The sequence below is a fragment of the Dasypus novemcinctus genome, chromosome 4 (genome assembly GCF_030445035.2).
Source record: "Dasypus novemcinctus isolate mDasNov1 chromosome 4, mDasNov1.1.hap2, whole genome shotgun sequence".
NCBI classification, from domain to species: Eukaryota; Metazoa; Chordata; class Mammalia; order Cingulata; family Dasypodidae; genus Dasypus; species Dasypus novemcinctus.
The window spans coordinates 81,181,947-81,203,026 of NC_080676.1; the positions used below are offsets into that span (position 1 = coordinate 81,181,947).

Sequence of the window (21,080 nt, forward strand, 5' to 3'; positions counted from 1 at the left end):
CAGAGCAATCTTTTCAAGAAGTCCAAAGCATTACCTTATTCTCGTTGATCTTAGAATGAAACTTTAATTTCTTGCCGTGGCCAGCCTAGTCTGGCTCTCTCTTCTCCAGCCTTGTTCAGTTCCTCTTCCTCCCTTCACTGCATTCTAACCATGTGCTTTTCTTTCCTCTCTAGAACAAGCCAAGTCCTTAGCCATGCCAAGCCCTTTGTTTTGGCTGTCCTCTCCACCTAGAATGTTCTTCTCCCAGCTCCTCTAATGGCTGGTTCATTACCATCTGCAAAGTCTTAAATCAAATATCACCTCCTTGGACAGATTGTTTCGATCATCCTAAATGAAGTAAACCCCTTACTCAAGTCACCCTCTATCACATGACTTCATTTATATCCTTCATTATAATAATCATAATGTATAATTATTTTGTCTATAACTTACAGGGATATAAGCCCCACAACAGCAGGGCCTTTGCCTGGCTTTGTCCCAACTGTATCCGCAACACCTAGTATAGCACCCGGCACATATGAATACCTAATATTTATTGAATTAGTAAATGAATGACTTTTATATGGGAAGGGACCTGATCTGCCTTGTTCATTGTAGTATTCTCAGTGCCTACCACATAAGCATATACTCAATAAATATCTACTGAATAAATGGAATGGTTTTTTAAAAAGCCATAACTTAAAAAGTCACCTATTTAGCAAATTTAGGGACAAAAAGGCTTAACCACATAGCTAGACAGAGGACTGTGTGGAGTGGTTTCCTATCTCTAAAATGAGGTGGGTTTTGTGTGATATATTTATCTTTTTTAAAAAAGACAATTAAAAAAAATTTTTAAGGAAAAAAAAAAAAAGGAAAATGAAGGTGGGAAAGGTGGTTAGACAATAATCCTCCCAGAATCAGAAATCTTGAGAGTTTTGATGATAAAAGAAAGCTCTAACCAAAGGCAATGAGACATAGCTCTCCCTCGTTGGCAGGTTCTTCTAGTCAGGGACAGGATGCTATTTTTCCTTGCATCTCCCACTCTGGCACAGACTACACGGGTACTTGAGGAACTCAACTGATATTGGGTAGAAATGAGGAGGTACCTCCGCAGCCCAGTTGGACAGAAGAGCTTAACTTGGTCATTATGAATTCAGAGTCGAGTCTTCTCTGTGCCTGTCATGTGGCTCTCACACTCTACTGGACTGCAGGGCTGGGCTTGCCTCCAGAAAGCAGGGAAGTGCCCACAGGCCTAAGCACCTCCCCAGGGGTGGAATGTCCCAAGCCCTTGGGCCAGGCACACTCAACCTGAAAAGGCAGCTTGACTTTCCCATGTATCAAATGGGTGACAAAGCCCTCCTCATAACTAACTCTGCTCAAGGTTTGGTGTTGAATCAGAGTGAAATTCCCAACCAAACATTTTTTGATTCATGAGTGAGAAACCTCCTGCTCACTGCTGGCTAAAAATAAAACCATGCATCTGAATGGTCAGAGAATGACAGAGCCAGTAGGAAATTTAAGATCCTGCTGGTAAACTCACCATGCAAGACAAAATCAGAGAAGGGGATATGACCAGGGTCATGCTGCTACATGCCAACCTTCTAACCCCTGCCTCTGCTCACTCCGCCAACCCAGAAGGTCTCCCAAGCTCACTGTCAGTATCTGTGTGAATGGCCTCCACGAAGAGGGCATCTCCAGCATCCAGGCGCTCCTCCAGGCTGGCTCTGGTGTACTCTGGTCCAGCAGGGTCAAGGCCTGAAAGCACAGACTGATCTCAGGGGCTCCTTTCCTCTTAGCTGTGGGAACCCTCCAGCACCCATGACACACCTACCCTAGCAGCCCTTCTGGTTCAGATCATAGGAACCCCAACAAGGACCCAAGGACTGGGAGGCCTAGCTCAGGACACCTTTATTCAAGAAAGCCTGCTCTTTTTTGTCTCGTTAAGGTAACCTCTCAAGGATGCAGTTTCTCTAGCTCTAAAACTAACTCGAAAACACCAGCCATTTGCTAAGGGTTAATGCTTAATGTGAGTAGTATTAGTCCTCATGTAGTAATAACAATAGCTACAATGTTTTAAGCAGTTACTCTGTGCCAGGTCTTATGCCAGGAAGTTTTACAAACATTACCTCTAGCCCTCAAAATACCACCATGAAATAGACATTGCTATCCCCACGGCTTAGTTTGGTTATGTCTCCCTGCTGAAGAAGAAAAAAAAAAAAAGCAGCAGACCCAGAGACAAGGATTTAAGTGTAAGTAGTTTGTTTGGGAGAAGTTTTCAGAGAACCTGGTGAAGGATTAAGAAAATGACTCAGAGAAAGAATAAAAATATTAATGACCTCAGCACCTTATTGATTGAGGCTGCTCCTGAAGCATAAAGTTCACTAGAATTTTAGAAGTATTTGCCGAAACTGTCTAAAGGTGATTTCCACAGAGGGTCAAGGATCTGTGGGCAGCTTCAACCCATTTTACAGATGTAGAAACTGGGGCTCAGAAAGAAATGTGGCTGTCGTGAGAGATCATGCAACAGCACGACATGATTTTACACATAAGAATGACGATAAATAGGTATTAGTGGTAATGGACGACTCAACCATGGGAACAAAAGCTGAATGCTCCCCTGTGCTGGCTTCAAAAAGGACATTTCCAGGCCCATCTCTAAGCACTGGGGGATGGGTAGGGAGAAATGTTACCTGTGATCCGTCCCAATTGGCCTTTGTAGAAATGTCCTAGCATGCCCCCAACATGAGCCCCCAGACTAACACCAATGATGTGGATCGAGGACTTCGACACACCCAGCACCTAGGATGGGGCATCCACAGTGAGTTTCAAGTGGGCCACAGTAGCCCCTGACCTTACAGTCTCATGCATTCCCCCGAAGCTTCAGTACACACAGGGCCCTAGGCCCGATGTCCCACCACACGAAGGGCAACGTTCTCATCCCATCAGTCACTTGCCCTCTTCCTGGGCTCCCCAACCCTGACAATCCCCACTTGCCCTGTGGCACCCAAAGCATGTGAGTAATGAAGATGATTCTTCCCTCTTGAGGATCTATTATATGTCAGGCGATTCACACTCACTTTGTCTAACGTGCAGAGGCACATTTTACAGAGGAGAAATGTGAGGCTCAGAGAGGTTAAGTAGTCTGCCAAATCAGGGGCAGAGTTGGGATTTGAACCAAAGACCAACTGTTGAAAGCCATTGGGTGGCTCTGCTTCCACCTTAAAGCACCTCCTCATGCATCACCTTCTTTCATTCTGACCGCTCACCCCTCTACAAACAACCACGCAGCACTACAAATGCTTTGACACTTACCAGAAGCTTCCTGAGGAAACGGGAGATTTCAAGGCCCAGCTTTACCACATTGTCCACAGCTGAGAAGTAGACCCCTGTAGACCCGTAGACCCAGTCCACTGCAATCACATTAGCATCTGCTGCATGCAGAAGGGTTCTAATGAATTTATCAATCCAGGAGGGTTTTGTGCCTAAAGCCCTAGACAAGGGCCCAAAAAACGATAAGAACGTTACCTGCCAAGCTGATATTCATTGTCATGGAAACCCAAATCCAGGAAAAATGTAAAACTGAGAGAAATGGAGCACATGTACAGTAAATCATGTAGCACTTTGAGCATAAGAAGGACATAATCTCAAACTACCAGAGCCCCTGTCAGCACATATGTGCTCCTTATAAAGGTAGATGCAGCCTCATGTTAGGACTCAGAACTTGGGTTGGATTTCAGCCCCACTGGCCTTCAGTCAGGCACTTTGTGCAATATATAAACCATACAAACCGTAAGTACTGACCCTGTTTGTGTTATTTGTGGAAAAACAAAGATAGATTTGTACTGCAGAATTAAGATTTGCAATTTTAATTCTCATTCTAGATAAGGCTCTTTCCTTGAGAATGTTTTCATTCATTCATTCACCTATTCATTCATTCAACAAACATTTATTGAGGATCTATGGGCCAGGCAATATGGTAGGTGATTTGCAGGAAATAAAGATAATTAAGATATAGTCCCTATTTATAATTCTGGAACTTAATATATAATAGGACTTCTCTAGGAAAAGAAGCATGACAAAAAATTTTCACGAAGTTTGTTACAATGGTTTGGGATAAGTAAAGAAGTTTTCTCAGTGGCCCAAGGCATAGGGAAATTCAGAGCATGCTTATGAAACAGAGGAGTGAAGACTAGATGTGCCCCATGGAATGTGGCTTCAGAAAATTAAGAAGTAGATGGCTCTGTTAGCAATCTCTGGGCTGGAAGTATACTCAGCCTTGAATAATGGCTGACTAAGATTTGCTAGAGGAGAGAGTGTGGCACAAGGGTGAGAAGGGACGCAAAGGGAGATATGTGTTCAGGTCCTTGGAGTACAGAGATTTCAAGGGGCAGAGGAAAGCCCGAGACCAGGGAATGGTGACCTCTATGCAGTGCCTTCTAGTGGTACCATTTCACCATGTTCTCCCTCCTCCCTCCCAACTATCTTTCTGTTTTTGGCCTTCTCAGTGGTCTTTGGAAAGAAAATGTTGGAGGGAAGGATAATGATTGAATTAAAGCTCAAATAACAACAAAATTTGACATCAGAGATATTGAAAAAGAGAAATGAATAGCTTCTGAGAAACACTAATGCTTGAGTTTGATAGAATTGACACCAGGTTCTAAGTCATGAAACCAGAAAAGAAGTGAAGAAGGGGAAATAAAACTCTTGGTAAAAATATGCATTGTTACCAGCTGTTTTAACAGTCAATGGCTGGAATGAATCATAAAAATCAAACTTCAGAGAGAAAAAGCCCAATCAAACCATTTCTACATCACCCTTTATTCAGATATGGAAACAGATGCTCAGTATGCTTAAGTGACTTGCCCAGGGTCACACATCTTTACCATTTTGTGAGCAAGGAGATAAGACTGAGTGGAGAAGTAATGAATGTGACCAACACGACTCAACAACACAATGTGTGTATGTATTGGCATGAGACACCACAAAGACAGCAGGAGGTGAGGGCTGGAGCATGCACTTGTCAGTCAACCTCTCCCTTCTCCCACTTTCCACTAATTTCCTATGGCATTATGCTGCTTTCTAGTTCTTATCTGAGGAAATCCTATTGGTTAGTTAGTTCTTACCTGAATCCATGGATAATTAGCTTAGTTCCCAGAGTGGCATTGAACCCAGAGCTTTGGATGTCACTGCTCTCTTCCACTAGCTGCCCACAGCTAGGATCCGAAGGAGTGAAAAGGAGAAACTGGACTTTGAGATTGGTGCCTCCAAGGAAATTGGCATTCTGGAAGTCAGTGCAATTTGGCTGTGGGGTAAGAGATGCATCCCCTATTGGAAGAGAGAACAAGAAACATCCAAGGCAAGATCATTGTTCTTAGGTTGGAAGGAAGGATGAAACAAAGGCCTATAGGCATGAGGTTTATCATCAATCAGTTAGTGCAATAACCAGACTCATTTATTAAAGGTTGTGTCATTTGTGTAACTAAAATCTGTGAATATTTTTCACGCCTAAAGATAAAATACCAGAGAAGAATATAAATTTTGGTCAACCAGAAGAGATTAAAGGCCATGGTGAGATGGACATCTAAAAAGAACCCTGGGCAACCAAAGGAGCAGAGGCCCTGGGGACGAGGCTCACTCTGATCTGGATACCACACACCAGAGGGTTTCTCTAAAGACGCTGAACACCCCACCCCCAACCTAATAACTTATGTCCTGAGCAGCCCCAAGCCATTCCACAGCCTTCCAGTACCCAGCCCATGGTTGTCTATCCAGATCACAGAGAAAAGCCTCAGCAAGCTACACTATTCTATAGCACCTTACAATAAATACCTTTGAAACTGGATATTTTCTGGCCAAGGTCATTAAAAGACCTTTAAAAACACTGACTACAAAAAGAGAGCATGAAGCTTCAGCTTCCCAGGAAATTGAAAATCTGATCCATTTTCCACACCCAACATCTCACCTCCAGATGTTTACAATAAAGAGATTTGGTACCTGGTTCCCAGTGCATGCTACAGGGAGGGGCCTGTGGGGCCACAGGATGCTCAGCTCATTGACCCACAGCACACAGCCCCAGTGGCAGCACTGTTAGCAGCTACTTTGCTGCTTGCTATAGGGCAAAACAATTCACAAAATCATTAAGTTCTCATATTCACACTTTGGGCTCAGAGGAGAGGTCCAGATGGCAGACTTTGATTTATGTAAGTCCCTTTTAAGGAAAACAGCAGTTTTAGGTTGCTAGAATGATTATCTGCCTTCAGAGGTTAACTGAGGGGCATATGTGTAAAAAGAGTATGACTCTGGGGTGCACTGGGATGTGGTTCAATGAGCAGATCATTTGAGACTCTCATGCAGAACAGACTTCCAGAGCACCAGTGAGGTTGACCAGAGGTTTCATTGCCTCTGTTTTTGAGCCCCAGACCTGGTCCACAAACTGCCTTGCATGTCTCTTCTGAGAATCCATATCTTGGGCACTCCTGGGGTCAGGTCCACTCTGGGAATGCAGACCCCTGCATCTATCAGGCTGCAACTTGAGTTCCCACAGTATGTGAAAGAAAGAGAGTAGCCTGACTTTACTACTTCCTCTGCTTTCCTTAGTCTTTGTCTTTTTAAAGAAAGAGTGCAGGGATATGAGCAAGAGCATACATACGCCCAAGTACAGAAAGTAGGTCCCCAGTGGAAGGACCCAGGACCACACTCAGCTTGGACTCCAGAATTTGCCCTTTCAGTGTTGCAGAACCCAATGCAGACAATCTGTAAAGTCTGTCCCAACTCAGAATCTTTGCCTCCAATCCACAAACATGCATATATTTCCAAGGCAGTATTGAGGAACTTCCAAACCAACTACCGCCCTAGAATCTTCACATTCAGTTAATGAGAAAACACTTTACTCACTTTCTGTGAACTTTCTCTAGGCCCCTCTGCTATATTTTAACTTCCTGTGGTGGTTTGCAACTACGGACCACAAGAAAACATTTCTTAAACTTAATCCATTCCTGTGGGTATGAAACCATTATAAGTAGGACCTTTAATGAGTTGTTCCAGTTAAGGTGTGGCTCACCTCCATCAGGTTGGGTCTTAATCCTACACCTGGAGTCCTTTAAGACAGAATGAAATTCAGAAAGATAGAGAGAAAGCCAGAGGAAGCAAGAAGCTGAATATCTACTGAATATCACTGATAGTGATATTCCACTAACCTGGAAGAGAAGAGAGAAGCCAGGAGAGGCCACCATGTGTGTTGCCATGTGACAGAGAAGCCCAGGACCAAGGATCACCAGCAGCCAGACACAGAATGCCAGTTTTGAGAAGAAAGCATCACTTTACTGGTGCCTCCATTTGGAAATTCTCCTAGCCTCAAACTGTGAGCCAACAAAATCCCATTATTTAAGCTAACCCATTGCCTGGTATTTGCTTAAGCAGCCAAGGAAATGGAAACATTTCCCGCAGTCTAGCTCTTCATTCCAGAACATAGGCACCTTATCTATCCCCTAAGCATTCTTGGTGGCCATGATTTCTTCCCTCGTGCTTCCTGCCAACTGCCCCTCCACCCCCACCCCCAAACCTCCTTTTATATATCTTACTACTGCCCCAAAGCACAGGTCTGGGATGAAGAAGGTTCACTTTTTTTTTTTCAAGATTTATTGATTTATTTCTCCTCCCCACCTCTGTGTCCATTCACTGTGTGTTCTTCTGTGTCTGCTTGTATTCTCATCAGGTGGCACTGGAAATCTGTGTCTCTTTTTGTTGCATCATCTTGCTGCATCAGCTCTCCTGGGCAGGGCTGCAGTTTCACACGGGGTGGCTCTCCTTGTGCAGAGGCCACTCCTTGCACGGGGGGCACCCTTACACAGGGCATCCCTGCATGGTCTGGCACTCCTTGCGTGCAGCAGCACTGTATGTGGGCCAGCTCACCACATGAGCCAGGAGGCCCTGGGTATCGAACCCTTGGACTTCCTATATGGTAGGTGGATGCTCTATCTGTTGAGCCACATCCACTTCCCAAGAAGGTTCACTTTTATTTGCCAATAAATGAATGTACTCCCCAGATTTTTGAATGCTTCAAACAGAACAAAAGTCCTCTTTCACCTACTACATCCAATCCAGGTACTTTATTCAGAGGTAGCCACTGGCAGACAAATACACTTCCTTTTTAAAAAATAAGTTATAAACCTCCTAAAAACCCTCAAACCTAGAGCTTTGAGAGGACAATATCAGGCAATATGCAAAGAATTACATTTTGAACGTAGAGGAAAGGGTAAACCATCGCAGTGCAGGGAGTAGGTGTATGAGTAGGGGCAAAGAGGGTGTCCCCGTGCTGCTGCCCAGGGATCCTGATCGAGGGGAGAGAGAAGGGGTGCTCAGGAGCAGCCGCCAGCTCTTTCCCTTGGAGGCAGAGAGGGCAGGGGCCTTGACAAATGGTTTTCTTGCTGGCCACTTGTAGAGCAGGGCAACTGCATGCATAGATTATCTAAGTACACGAAGGACTTGTGGGTTGCTGTATAAGGGAGTTTAGGTCAGTTGTGGGGATTTTAAGCTGTCATTAAAAACCTGCCAGTATACATTGCCTAAAGAAAGATGGACTGGGTTTGGATTCAGGATTTGTTCCTAGTGTCCAAGATTTTGATAAGAAACTTACAGAGGCTGATGCTTACCTACAAACTTTGATAGAACAATTAAAGCTTTTTGATGGCAGACTTCAAAACTGCAAAGACGGTGAACAGAGAAAGAAAACTGAAACTCTCAGAGAGACAACAAATAGCATGGTAGAACCAATTAAACACTGCACTGTGTTGCAGCAGATTGCTAAACATACCATTACTCCTGCAGATGCAATATATCAACCTAGTTCCTCGGAACCTGTGATTGGCACAATGCCTCCCCAGACTGTCTTACCTCCAGAACCTGTTTAGTTGTGTAAATCAGAGCAGCATCCATCTTCCCTACCAGGTCAACCTGTATTGGCTCCCTACTTGTTGGATCTAACTTCTCCAAGCCATGTCAACTTGTCTCCAAATGCAGTCCCAAAGTTCACTTTTTCTAGCAGTGAGGATGAATTCTATGATGCTAATGAATACCATCCGAGTGGCTGTGGCAGTTTGAAATTATTTTATGAATCCCCCAAAAAAAGGAAGCTATGTTTGTAAACTAATCTGTTCCTCTGAGTATGATATCCTTTGGTTGAATTAGATTCACTTGAGGGGTCTTTGATTAATTTGCTTGATAAGATCACTTTAGGGCTTTTGATTGGGCTGTATCAGTGAGGCATGACTCAGTTTGAGTCTCTTTCCCCTTGCTGGGTCTGATATAAAAGGAGACACAGACTCAGACCGTCACAGAAAAAGGGAATTGCCATGTTTGATTCTGCCATGTGAGAGAAAAAACTCCAGTTTTGCCCACAGCTGAGCTGCAAGTAGAAAAGCCCTAAGAGACGAGCCCTGCACTTGGTTGTTCACAGCTGAACTCCAAGAGATAGTAAATTCTGGAGGGGAAGAAGGGAAGGCTGAAAACTTGGCAGAGATTGGCAGCCATCTTGCTTCACCAAGTGACAATATGCTGGGATCAACAGTATCTAACTTTGGTGAGAAAACATCTCTGCTGATGCCTCAATTTGCACATTTCATGGTCTTGAAACTATAAGCTTTTTATTTTATTTCATTTCATTTCATTTCATTTCATTTCATTTCATTTTTTAGGGGGTTTCAGAAATTAAATGCAGGACCTCATACATGGGAAGCAGGTACTCAATCACTGAGCTACATCTGCTCCCTGGAACTATAAGCTTTTACCCCAAATAAATGCCCATTATAAAAGCCAGCAGATTTCTGGTACTTTGCATGGGCAGCCTTTTGGCAAACTAAAACAGTGACTTATCCCCAAAGTGCTTAATGGATTCCTCTGGATCTTGCCTCAATCTTGATACATAGCAGCTCAGGAAATAGTCTAAAGTGTCCAGATAACAAAGAATCACTGAATACTTAGAACAAATGATCCTGACCTTTTCAATTCATACTGTGATAAAGCTGATGAAGGGGATGCAGGGTCAGTGGAAGAACACAAGAGCATTATCATGCATCTTTTGTTCCAAGTTAGGCTTGGAATGGATCTTAATAAGGTAGTTCTTCCAACATTTATTTTTGAAAGAAGATCTCATTTAGAGATGTATGCAGACGTTTTGACCAGAAAGACCCCAGAAATCGACAGGTTCAGGTTGTGAAATGGTAACTCTCAGTCTTTCATGCAGGAAGGAACAGATCATTGCCAAAAAGCCATACAACCCTATTTTGGGTAAGATTTTTCAGTGTCATTGGACATTACCAAATGACATGGAAGAGAATATAGAGTTAGTTTCAGAAGAACTAGGTCCCTAGTGTGGCAGTTTGAAAATTTTTTATGAATCCCAAAAAGAGAAAGATTATGTTTTTGAACGAATCCATTCCTGTGGGTGTGAGACACTTTTGTTGGAGTACATCAGTGAGGCACAAGTCAGGTTGAGCCTCCACCCTCTTGCCTGGTCTAATATAAGGGAAGACTTGAAGAGAGACAAAGAGCAGGAGCCTGGGAAAGGAAGGAGAAGGAAATTTAATGGAAAACAAATTATTTCATGAAGATGGAGAACGTTGGGTTTATGATGAACCATTACTAAAACATCTTGGAGCTGCCAAGCGTAAGGCAGGGCGATAGGCCTACCTAAGCAACAATCTTCCTTTGGGAGAACGTGTGCACTCCCTTCTTATTGCAGTGGTTCCTATCTGAGGGATACTGAACTTTCTGATGTAGATGAACAATTAAAGTCAGAAAAATTCTCCCTTTTTCCTCTTCTGTGGCAGTTACAATGTTGACTTGAATTCCAAGAAAAACTTCAGGTTTTGAAAACAAGATGTCTGCTCCTCCAAATTCCACACTTTGAAAAGCATTTATAAATAATCCCGGTCTTTAGACTCTGCACTCTAATACTGTGTTGAGATAAACATCCGTTTCCTAGATCGTATAATCTGGGAGGTATATATACACACACACACACACACACATACACATATACATATATATATATATATGTACCTGATGCCAGATGTTGCATAAATATTACATCTACAGTAAATAGTGGTTCCTCTAAGTTGTTTTAGAAAATTAGTACAATGTATTAAAATCAAGCGTTGGGGCAGGCACTTGGGTTCGCTGGGTTTGCGACCTGCATTCATCAGCTCTCTAGCCATGGGCTACCTGAGGCAGCGAGGTGCAGCGAGCCCAGCCTCCCCAAGCCCTGTGCAGTGTGCCATGGAGAACCAGGTGCTGACACCACATGTATACTGGGCTCAGTGATACTGCAAGTTGTATCTGTGCGTGGAGCTGAGCGACATTCAGAATCCTGCTGTCAGCATCACTGAAAATGTTCTACATTTTAAAGCTCAGGGACATAGTGCCAAAGGAGACAACATCTACATATTTCACCTGGAGTTCGTTGAACTTGTGAAGCCAGAGCTGGTTTACAAACTGACCCAGAGGCAGGTAAACATTACAGTACAGAAGGTGAGTCAGTGGTGGAATGACTCACCAAGCAGGAGAAATGTCCACTGTTTTTGGCCCCTGATTTGATCACTGGCTAGACAAGCCTAATATGGAAATGGAGCTCAGAGCCAAGGAACAAGAATGCCTAAATAAACTCAGACTTGAAAGTGAGCCTCCCCTGAAACTCTTGCAAGCTTGAAGAAAGGACACCTGCTCATGGATAATTTTGTAAAGTTCTTGGGATTCTCCTGGATCCTTGTTAACTTGACTGTGCCATTCTTTATCTTGGGAAAAGCATCCTTCTATGACATATTTCACACCCTGGCTGACAGTTGTATTTCTGCCAGATGCTGGCAGCCATGGAAACTGTCAATACAGCAATTAGAATCACTAACTCACCAGTATTGCCTTCTCTTATCCAACTTCTTGGAAGAAATTTCTTTCTGTTTATAATCTTAGGCACCATGGAAAAAATGTGAAACAGTATTGTGGTTTTCTTTGTGTTTTATCTGTGGAGCACTATTAAATTTTCAGGTACCCTGTTTACATGCTTTCCTGCCTTTGATATGGATTGGAAAGTGCCCACAGGCTTCCCTACCGCGTGCGTATTCCCATATACCCTGTAGGCTGTTCAGCTCAAGCTGTTTCAGTGATCCAGTCCATTCGATGAAACAGGAAGATTCAGTTTCACATTGCCATATCCAGTGAAAATCAAAGTAATATTTTCCTTCTTTTCTTAAGATTTCTCTTATAATGTTATAATGTTATTTTTAGGGTTAAACATACATTTCTGTCACCTTTATAAACAGCATAGGCAGCGTTAAGGACCAGAAAAGAAAAATATCCACTAAAAAGAAAGATTTCTAAGGCTTCTTGTCAGTTTGACCCTACTCCATGATTCACACAATTTTACTCTCTTGTACCAATATAAAAGGGTTTTTTTTTCAACAAATGAATTCTCTGTGAAAATCTCTCCCTTTCCTGTAACATTCTTCAGTTTACCATGTTATCTTAATGTAGTAGTTGCATGACATGGATTCCTGATATCTGATGACAGGTTCATTCTTGTGTATTCAGTTAGTGAACACAAAAGGCTCACCCCTGCCTCTACCCCACTCCATGTCCAGCCAGTCTATTTCATACAGGCCAGGGATATTTCTTCAGTGGCCTCTCCCTACAATGTAACGGTCATTCTCACAGTTAGGATTTGTTATTTTCAGCTATTGCTTGTGAAAAAATGACTCAGGTAGGAATGAATATATTCTGTCCTTAAGAGGTTGCTTGTTAAGTGGGATGGCATTGACCTTTTGATAATTAAGTTAGGCTCATTAATAAAGTATGCCTGAGTCTGGGTGGTGGCTAAAGAACATATATCAGATCTGAAATCTTTGGACCTCTAAATGATATGTTATAGTGCTTACCAATGTTGGCATTGGAGAGGCACAGAATGACTGGAGAGAAACCAATCAGAACCTTGGAACATCATGATCACTTCCATTTTAACAAAATCAGAACTATTTTCAACACTAAAGAAAGATAAGACATACTCAGAAAACAATGAGATTATGAAGGGTTCCAAATTCAAATGGCTACATGGAGTCAAGGGAACAAACACATGGGTCAAACTAGCAGTGAGACAGCTGCTGGCCATGCCAGTGGCAAACTGGAGATATTCAAGTAGGCCAGACTAATAAACATGCCTTCAAAAGTTGTGCACAAACACAAAAATGTCAGTCCTCCCCCTGCACTTGCTGTGTCCACTTACTTGTGTGCCTATCAGAGTGAGTGGAGGGAAATGAGGGTGATCAGGCTGCGACATCTGCCATCCCATTGATCACCAGGGTTGATTCGGCTGATCTGGCTGGCTAGGCAGGTGTCCCCTTCCTCCCTCACCGCTCCATGTGTGTCCCTCCCGAAGCTGCGTGCTTGGTCGAAGAGGACAACTTTCCCCGCTAGAGGAAGACCGTTCTTCAGTAAAGGGTATATGAGTAGATATGCTCCCCTGCTGGAACCTCCGAACAAGCTCTCAAGGTCCAGAGTGAGTGGAGGGACTGTCTTTGAAAATGTCTGATTTTATTCTGCTATTGTTAGACTGGCTTTTTCATCTGTCTGCAGTAATATAGTGGAATCCAAGAGGGAACACTGGCTGTAGAACAACCAACTGATCCTTTTAAAAAGGCTTCCTGGCAGAAACACACGAACAACAGGGGAACTGAAAACACCTAGACATTTGCAGGTTGGCCATTCTAATAATCAGCAGTTTCCTCCAATACATTCCAAGTAAGCCAAGTAAAATAAATGTTGGGAGTATTGCTTGTGTGAAAGAATTTAAGGTACAATTGCTCCTCCAACTCTGCTATTCCCATTGTTCCCAGAGGAAAGGAGATTCAATGAATTATGCTATTTCTTCGAGCCCAGGATGGAAACTTTGGCCTAAAACATCTAATTATCATAGATTAGCTGATTTTTTAAAAATTCATTACACGGAAGGATATTTTGCATGCCCATAAATCTGTCAAGATTTGTTTGTACTGACTTCTCATGTTCTTTCAACTAAGTTCTTCTGTGTGATTGGGCAAAGCAGCTTTGCAGTAGATTATGCTGCATCTTTGTGGCAGAATACTGTATTCTTAGTGATTGTTACAAACCCTTTTATTCCTGTCTGAGAAACAAAAAAGATGGTGTATTTCCATTTAAATATTTACAATAAAAATCCAAAAAACAAAAACAAAAAAAAAAAGTGCTAGGAAATTTCAATCTCACCTATAATGATAGTTTTTGGGGGGAATTAAAATATTATTAAATTGTACAGCAAGCAAACAAAAACCAATCACAGTGCATTGATGAGGAATATTATGCAGCAATTAAAAGTGAATATATGATTTTTTAAAAGTTTTCATAATATGGCATTTCTTATGCCATAAAATTAAGTGAGTAGGGCAGGACATAAAATGATCCCAGTTATGTGAACAAAACAAAACCCAGAAAAGAATTATGATTATGAAATAAGATTATCCAGAACACAACATGTATAAAACTAAATAAATTGGAATATATAAAAGAAAGGTTAAGCAGCATAGAGGATAGATTGTGACAGTCTTACATCTTTTTAGAGTTCTAGACATAGAGAATTCAAAAAGGGCAATATCAAAAAGATGATAATACCTAATTCTTTTATAGTGCTTACTATGTGCCAAAATTGTTCTAAATTCTTGACATCTCTTAGCTCATTTAATCTTTCATAATATTCCTGTGAAGTAGGTATTATTCTTATTTTCCTTTCCTTATTTTCTTATTTTCCAAAGTTACACAGTCTATAAGAGATTGAGCTTGGATTTGAATTCACTGGCCATCTGTGTCCAGAATCTGGACTCTTAATCACTCTGTTCTACTGGCTGAGAATTTTCCAGAATTGGTGAAACACATTAATCCTCAAATTGAAGAGGTAAAATGAGTCATGAGCAAGATAGAAATATAACAAATCTTATTACCTAGACATACCAAAATAAAACTGCTGAACTATTTGTGACAAGCAGAAAAAATTAATTAACCATAAAAAAGACAACAAGTAGGCTGAAAGTAGACTTCTCAATGGCACAATAGAGAACAGAAATGTTGAGGAAGAATAATTTTCAACCTAGAATCTTATTCCCAGCTAAACTGTCATTCAATAATAAAGATAAAATCATATTCTGACAAAAACTGCGTGTTTACTCACAGAACTTGTATGAAGCATTAAGGAAAAAAATCATCTTTACAGAAGAATTTGAATGCAAGAAGAAATAATGAGTAAAGAAATTGATATACATGTTAACCTATACATTAGCATTGATTACACAAATCAACAATAATTATGATGATGACTAATTTGGGGGCTATGAAAAGAAAAGAGTAGCTGAAATAGTAGGAAACAATATTATGTAAGACTGCTACAGAATTTAGATGCCTGTATAGCTCAGAAGGAAAATTAAAGGTATTGCTTGGCTTCTGACTTTGTTAATTTAAGTATACACGTTAAAAATATAAGAGTAACAACTAAAAGAATAGCAGAAGAATGCATATATTTTAAACTAATAGAAGGAAAACTGGGAACAGAGAAAATTGTATTAACCCAATAGAAGGTAGGAAAGCAGAGTAAGAAAGAGGAAAAAAAACCCCACAAAATCAAATGTAATCCAACTATAAAAATGTAAAATGTAAAAAATATTAAAAAATGTAATCCAAATCCAAACTGACTTAAAACATAGTGTTTCTCACATTAGATTAAAAAACAAATAAACAAAGAATTCAGCTATGTGTTAAATAAAAGACATTCCTAAAACTAATGACACAAAAGAATTGAAAGTGAAAAAAAATTCTAACCCAAAGAATGCTAATGTCACGATATTGCTATCAGAAGAACAAATGCATCTAAGGAAATAAACATTATTGCAAAATAAGAGATTAGTATCAAATGATGAAGGGAATAATTTACTTAGAAGACATAAAATTTTAAAACTTAAATACACCTAACAGCATAGCTTCAAAATTAACAAAATTACAAGTAGAAACTGTAATCTGACAGGAAGATATATCAAGTCAAAGTAAATTTTTAAAAAAAGAATTATAAAGGATATAGAATATTTGAACCACATACTTAATAAATTTGTTCTTTTGATCATATATGGAAACCCACATCCACTAAACAGTGAATTGAGGGTCATTTTAAATGTTCATATGTCACATAGTAAGACGTAACAAACCTCAAACAACGAATATTACCCAGACAACATTATCTAAATAAAATTAGAAGTCAATAGCAAAAGATATTTAAATCTATATCTGGAGATTTGAAAACACCATTTTAAGCAATGTGCAGGTCTAAGAAATTAGAGAACGTTAAGGATTAAATGACAATAAAATACAGAGCAAAATTTGTGTGACATAGCAAAACAGCATTTAAGGCAAAATATATAACCTTAAATGCAACTAATAGGAAAACAAAGAGAAAGATTCAGATTAGATAAATTAATCTTTAACTCAGAATGCTGACAAAGAACAACATAGTAAATCTAAACAAAATATAGGGAAAGAAATAATAAAGGTCATAGTTGAAATTAAGGAAATAGAAAACAATAAAATACAAACATTGTTAGCAACATAGTCATTGTAGTTTCTCAGACCTAATTTCCTAGAGACATCCTTGACTCTTCTCCCTCTCACATACCATGTACAAATGGAAAGTAAACCTTGTTAGCTACAACCAGAATAAAATATTCAGAACTGGCCCATTCTCACTACCTTCACTGTTACTGCTTTGGTCTAAATCACCACGTTTTCTTGTCAGAATTATTGCTGTAGTCTCTAACAGCTTTTTCTGCCTTTACTCCTGACCCCCTTCAGTATAATTGCAACAGTAGCCAGGATTATCCTTTCAAAAAGTAAGTCAAATTATGCTAAGTCTCTGCACCAAGCCTCCAAGACAGGCCATTTCATTCTGAGTAAAATCCAGAGTCCTAACACTGACGTGAAGACCATAACTGGCCTAAACCTCCAGGCCCTTCATCGAGTCTTACTACTGCTTACTTTGCTCCAGTCACAGCATCCTCATTGTTCTTCTCAAACAATCTAAGACAGGCTCCGACCTTAGGGCCTTTGCACTGGCTCTTCCTTCTGTCTGGCATGTTCTTCCCCCCAGATATGCGCATGGTTAATTCCTTCCCCTCTTTCAAGTCTTTGCTTGTCAAATGTCATCTGCCCATCCTCCTTATCCTAGCTCTCTCAACGTCCCTCCCATTGATCTATTTATATTTTTTAGCAATCATCACATTCTAATCTACTATGGAATTTACTCATTTATTATACTTCTGCTTATTGACTATCTCCAGACATTAGAATATGCTTTTGAAGAAGGCAGGAATTTTTTTTGCTGTTTTGTTCACTGATGTATCTCTAATACCTAGAGTAGTGCCTGCTACACACAATCAAAACCAAAAGGCTGTCTTTTAAAAGAATAATAAACTACATGTACTTTTGATAAGACTCGATAAGAAAAGAAGGAGGTCCAAGTAAATAATATTGGAAATGAAAAAGGGAGTATGAAAACAGACAGCAGATTTTCTTGTCATAAAAGAATATATTTCCTGTCTTCCCAAAGTTGAAAATATGAATATTTTCCTAGAAAATGGATTTTTCTTTTAAAAAAATTACTTACTGTAATTTAGTCAAGAAAGAAAAAAAGCAGGAAATGAAACATTCAACTGTAGCCTAAAAGAATTGAAACAGTAATTTAAAATCTATCCACCAAAAAACTCTATTGGGCCAGACATGTTTACAGGGGAGTTCTACTAAGCCTTCAATCCCTGTTTTACACATACTATTCCAGAGAAAAAGGAGAGACAATTTTCCATCTATGAGAATAACCAAATATCAAAACTGGACAAGGACAGGAGAAGAAAGAGAAACTAAAGGTCAATTTCACTTATAATCACAGACACAAAAATCCTAAATTATCAGCAAATGTGAATCCATCAAGAATAAGCAGAACAATAATATGCCATGGCCAGGCAGGATTTAATCCAAGGAATGAAATGATTATTTAATATTAGAAAATGTGTTGATGGCATTCACACATGAGCATGTTCAAGAAGAAAAACCATAAGCTTAATAGAAGCAAAACAAAAACTCTTAATGAAATTCATCACCCAACATTCCTTAACATAAGAAAGAGTAACCATCAAAAACCTACAGCAAGGATCATATTTATTGGTAAAACACTAGTAGCATTCCATTTAGAATGGAGGACAAACAGAATGTCTACTGCTGTGGTTTGAAGTTATATATACCCCAGAAAAACATGTTCTTGGATTTAATCCATTCCTGTGCATGGGAACCCATTTTAAGTAGGATCTTTTGATGAAGCTACTTCATTTAAAATGTGACCCACCTCAAACTGAATGGGTCTTAATCTTTTTACTGGTTGCCTTTATAAGAGAATGAAATTCAGACACAGAGAGAGTCATGGAAGGAAGAAGCTGAAAGCAACAAAATCCAGAAGAAAAGAGAGAACAGCAGGCGCCACCATGTGCCTTACCATGTGGCAGAAGAACCAAGGATCTCCAGCAACCATTCTTCAGGAAGAAAGCATTGCCCTGATGATGCCCTAATCTGGACATTTCCCGACCTCAACCATAAGCAAATTAACTCCCATTGTTTATGCCAAACCAGTTCATGGTAGTGCTGTGGGCATAGGAAACAAGAACATCTACTATCACTGAATCTATTGAACATTGTTCTAGGGGTCTTAGTCCTAGCCAGTGAAACAAGAGAAGAAAATGGGATAAAAGTTACAAAGTTAGAAAAGAGGAAGAAAAAAACTTGCCAATATTTGCATATCAGTTATTCAAGAGTATGGACCCAATCATTCAAGAGTATGGAGCACGGCATGGTGACTCATCCTCACAACCCGCTCCAGACAAGCAGTAGTTTGTTGATGAATACCAAAAGATAGAAAAGACATATAAAAATAATATCTCCATGAACAAGAAAAAAAACACAGAAGTGCACAGGCCAATTTGTGCTGGGTTCCAGGTCTGAGAGAAGGCAGTATTGGTAAGAAGTCAACTATGTGAGGTAAGAAGGGTCCAAAGGTGCTCCATGCTAGATGTGAGACCCCTACAGCACGCTCACCTCTGGTTGCTGGTGGTGGTGAAGAGCTCCCCAGCAAATGAAAGGAAGCAGAAACAAATGAACAAAATAAGCAAACAAAACCAGCTATTGACCTGTTGCATGAGGCTCTATTTAGGGAGGCAGGATGGCAAAGCAGCCTTACTAACAGGACCTGAGACAATCCACCAGGCTGGCTCCCTGGCTGGAGGAGAGAATTTGAAGATGGAGAGAGAAAGAGAAAGGACAAAAGCAAAACGCTTCTCACTGAAGATGAAAGTGTAAGTAGTCTATTTTTTTAGAAGTCAAGATAGTAGTTATCTTGGGGGCAGCAGTGATTAAGAAAGGGCGTGGGGAATGGGTTTTAGAATCCTGATAATGTTTTATGTCTTGGTCTGGATGATGGATATACAAGTATATTCACTCTGAAAATTCATTTATCTTGTAATTATAATTTGAATACTTTTCTGTATGTATATTATGCTTCAATAAAAATTTTACTTAAAAATAACTTTGTAACAAATGTTCCACACTAATGCAAGGTGTGGTGATGGGATGAAATATGGGAATCCTGTATTTTACGTATGATTGTTCAGTAAACCCACAACTTCTCTAACAAAGAAAAAAAAAAAACACCAAATAAAATGCTTAAATAGGGAAACAGATGTGGCTCAAATGATAAGAGCACCCGCCTACCACAGCCTACCACGTGGGATGTTCAGGGTTCAAACCCAGGGCCTCCTGACCCTCATGATGAGCTGGCCCACATGCAGCTGCCGTGCGCAAGGAATGCCATGCCACACAGGGCTGTCCCCTGTGTAGGGGTGCCCCACACGCAAGGAGTGTGCCCCTCAAGGAGAGCTGCCCTGCACAAAAAGCACAGCCTGCCCAGGAATTGCGCAGCACAAGTGGAGAACTGACACAGCAAGATGACGCAACAAAAAGGAGACACAGATTCCCATGCCACCTGACAAGAATACGAGTGGAAGAACACACAGTGAATGGACACAGAGAGCAGACACGGGGGGGGAAGGGGGGGGATAAATAAAAATAAATCTTTAAAAAAATGCTTAAATATATAAAGTAGCCAAATGTTTATAAAGATAACCAATAAAATCAGTAAGTGGGTCATTGATTCATTCCAGGGGAAATAACTTAAAAAAAGCATTTAACATAGATTTTAAAATCAGTTTGCTGAGAATATACAGCAAAGATAAAAATGACGAGCATAAGAAATTATGAAATAACAACAGGCATACCTGACAAAATAAGCTGTATAGGGTAAAGCTAATAGATAACAGGAAATGAAATAGTCATTGAAATAAAATTGGAATTGTGTATTTAGAACTAACAACCCAAAGAGAAGTCTGGTCTTTGTCCTTGCTCCTGGAGAGGTAACCTCTAAACCTTCAGAATTTCCCTAATGATAGGAGAATCTTCCTTATTTATGGTGGAATCCTGCCCCCACCCACCATGACACAGATAGTTTATGCTAATGGATAACTCAGGGTGCGTCAGCCACAGCTGCAGTCTTAGGATCTCAGGGTGGTGGCTGGCCACCCCAGAAAGACTAACTGTGATATTAGAGCCTTGGGGCTTTGAGCAATGTAATATCAGTCCAACCTCAAGGGAGCAGAGTGGGGCTGGAGACTGAGTTCAGCCACGTGGTAAATCGTGACCATTTTAAGAAAAGAACAATAAAATGTCTGTACTCCAAATTTTGGGTTATCAGGTTGGCAATATTCTTCAAGTATTGTCATACACTGATGTGACCTCACAGGGAAAAGACCCCAGATCTCACTCTATGCTCCTCTTCTTTTGGCTATTTATGAATTGCATACTTTCTGTTATAATAAAACTGTAATAGTAAGTGTAGCACTTTCCTGAGTTCTGTGAGTTATTCTAGTGAATAATTAAGCCTGACGGGGTGGTGGGGACCCCAAATTTGTAGC

The 21,080-nt window shown here is 40.5% G+C and overlaps 1 protein-coding gene and 3 pseudogenes across 5 annotated transcripts in view; 3 read left to right on the plus strand and 1 right to left on the minus strand.

Moving 5' to 3' along the window:
- The window catches only part of PLA1A (phospholipase A1 member A), a 49,273-nt gene that overhangs the window by 14,664 nt on the left and 13,529 nt on the right, over positions 1 to 21,080 (minus strand). For all 5 annotated transcript variants that reach the window (XR_011648669.1, XR_011648668.1, XM_058295771.2 and 2 more), the window contains 4 exons: positions 5,103 to 5,304; positions 3,292 to 3,469; positions 2,670 to 2,778; positions 1,633 to 1,734 (listed from right to left, as the gene is read on the minus strand). Coding sequence is in view for 3 of the 5 variants with exons in the window: in XM_058295771.2 (XP_058151754.1) it covers positions 1,633 to 1,734; positions 2,670 to 2,778; positions 3,292 to 3,469; positions 5,103 to 5,304 (591 nt within the window). In the remaining 2 variants the exon portion in view is untranslated. The remainder of the gene's footprint in view (positions 1 to 1,632; positions 1,735 to 2,669; positions 2,779 to 3,291; positions 3,470 to 5,102; positions 5,305 to 21,080) is intronic.
- Positions 8,523 to 9,122, plus strand: LOC139438786 (oxysterol-binding protein-related protein 9 pseudogene; annotated as a pseudogene).
- On the plus strand, positions 9,864 to 10,379 carry LOC139438787 (oxysterol-binding protein-related protein 9-like; annotated as a pseudogene).
- Positions 11,186 to 12,335, plus strand: LOC101421421 (very-long-chain (3R)-3-hydroxyacyl-CoA dehydratase 3 pseudogene; annotated as a pseudogene).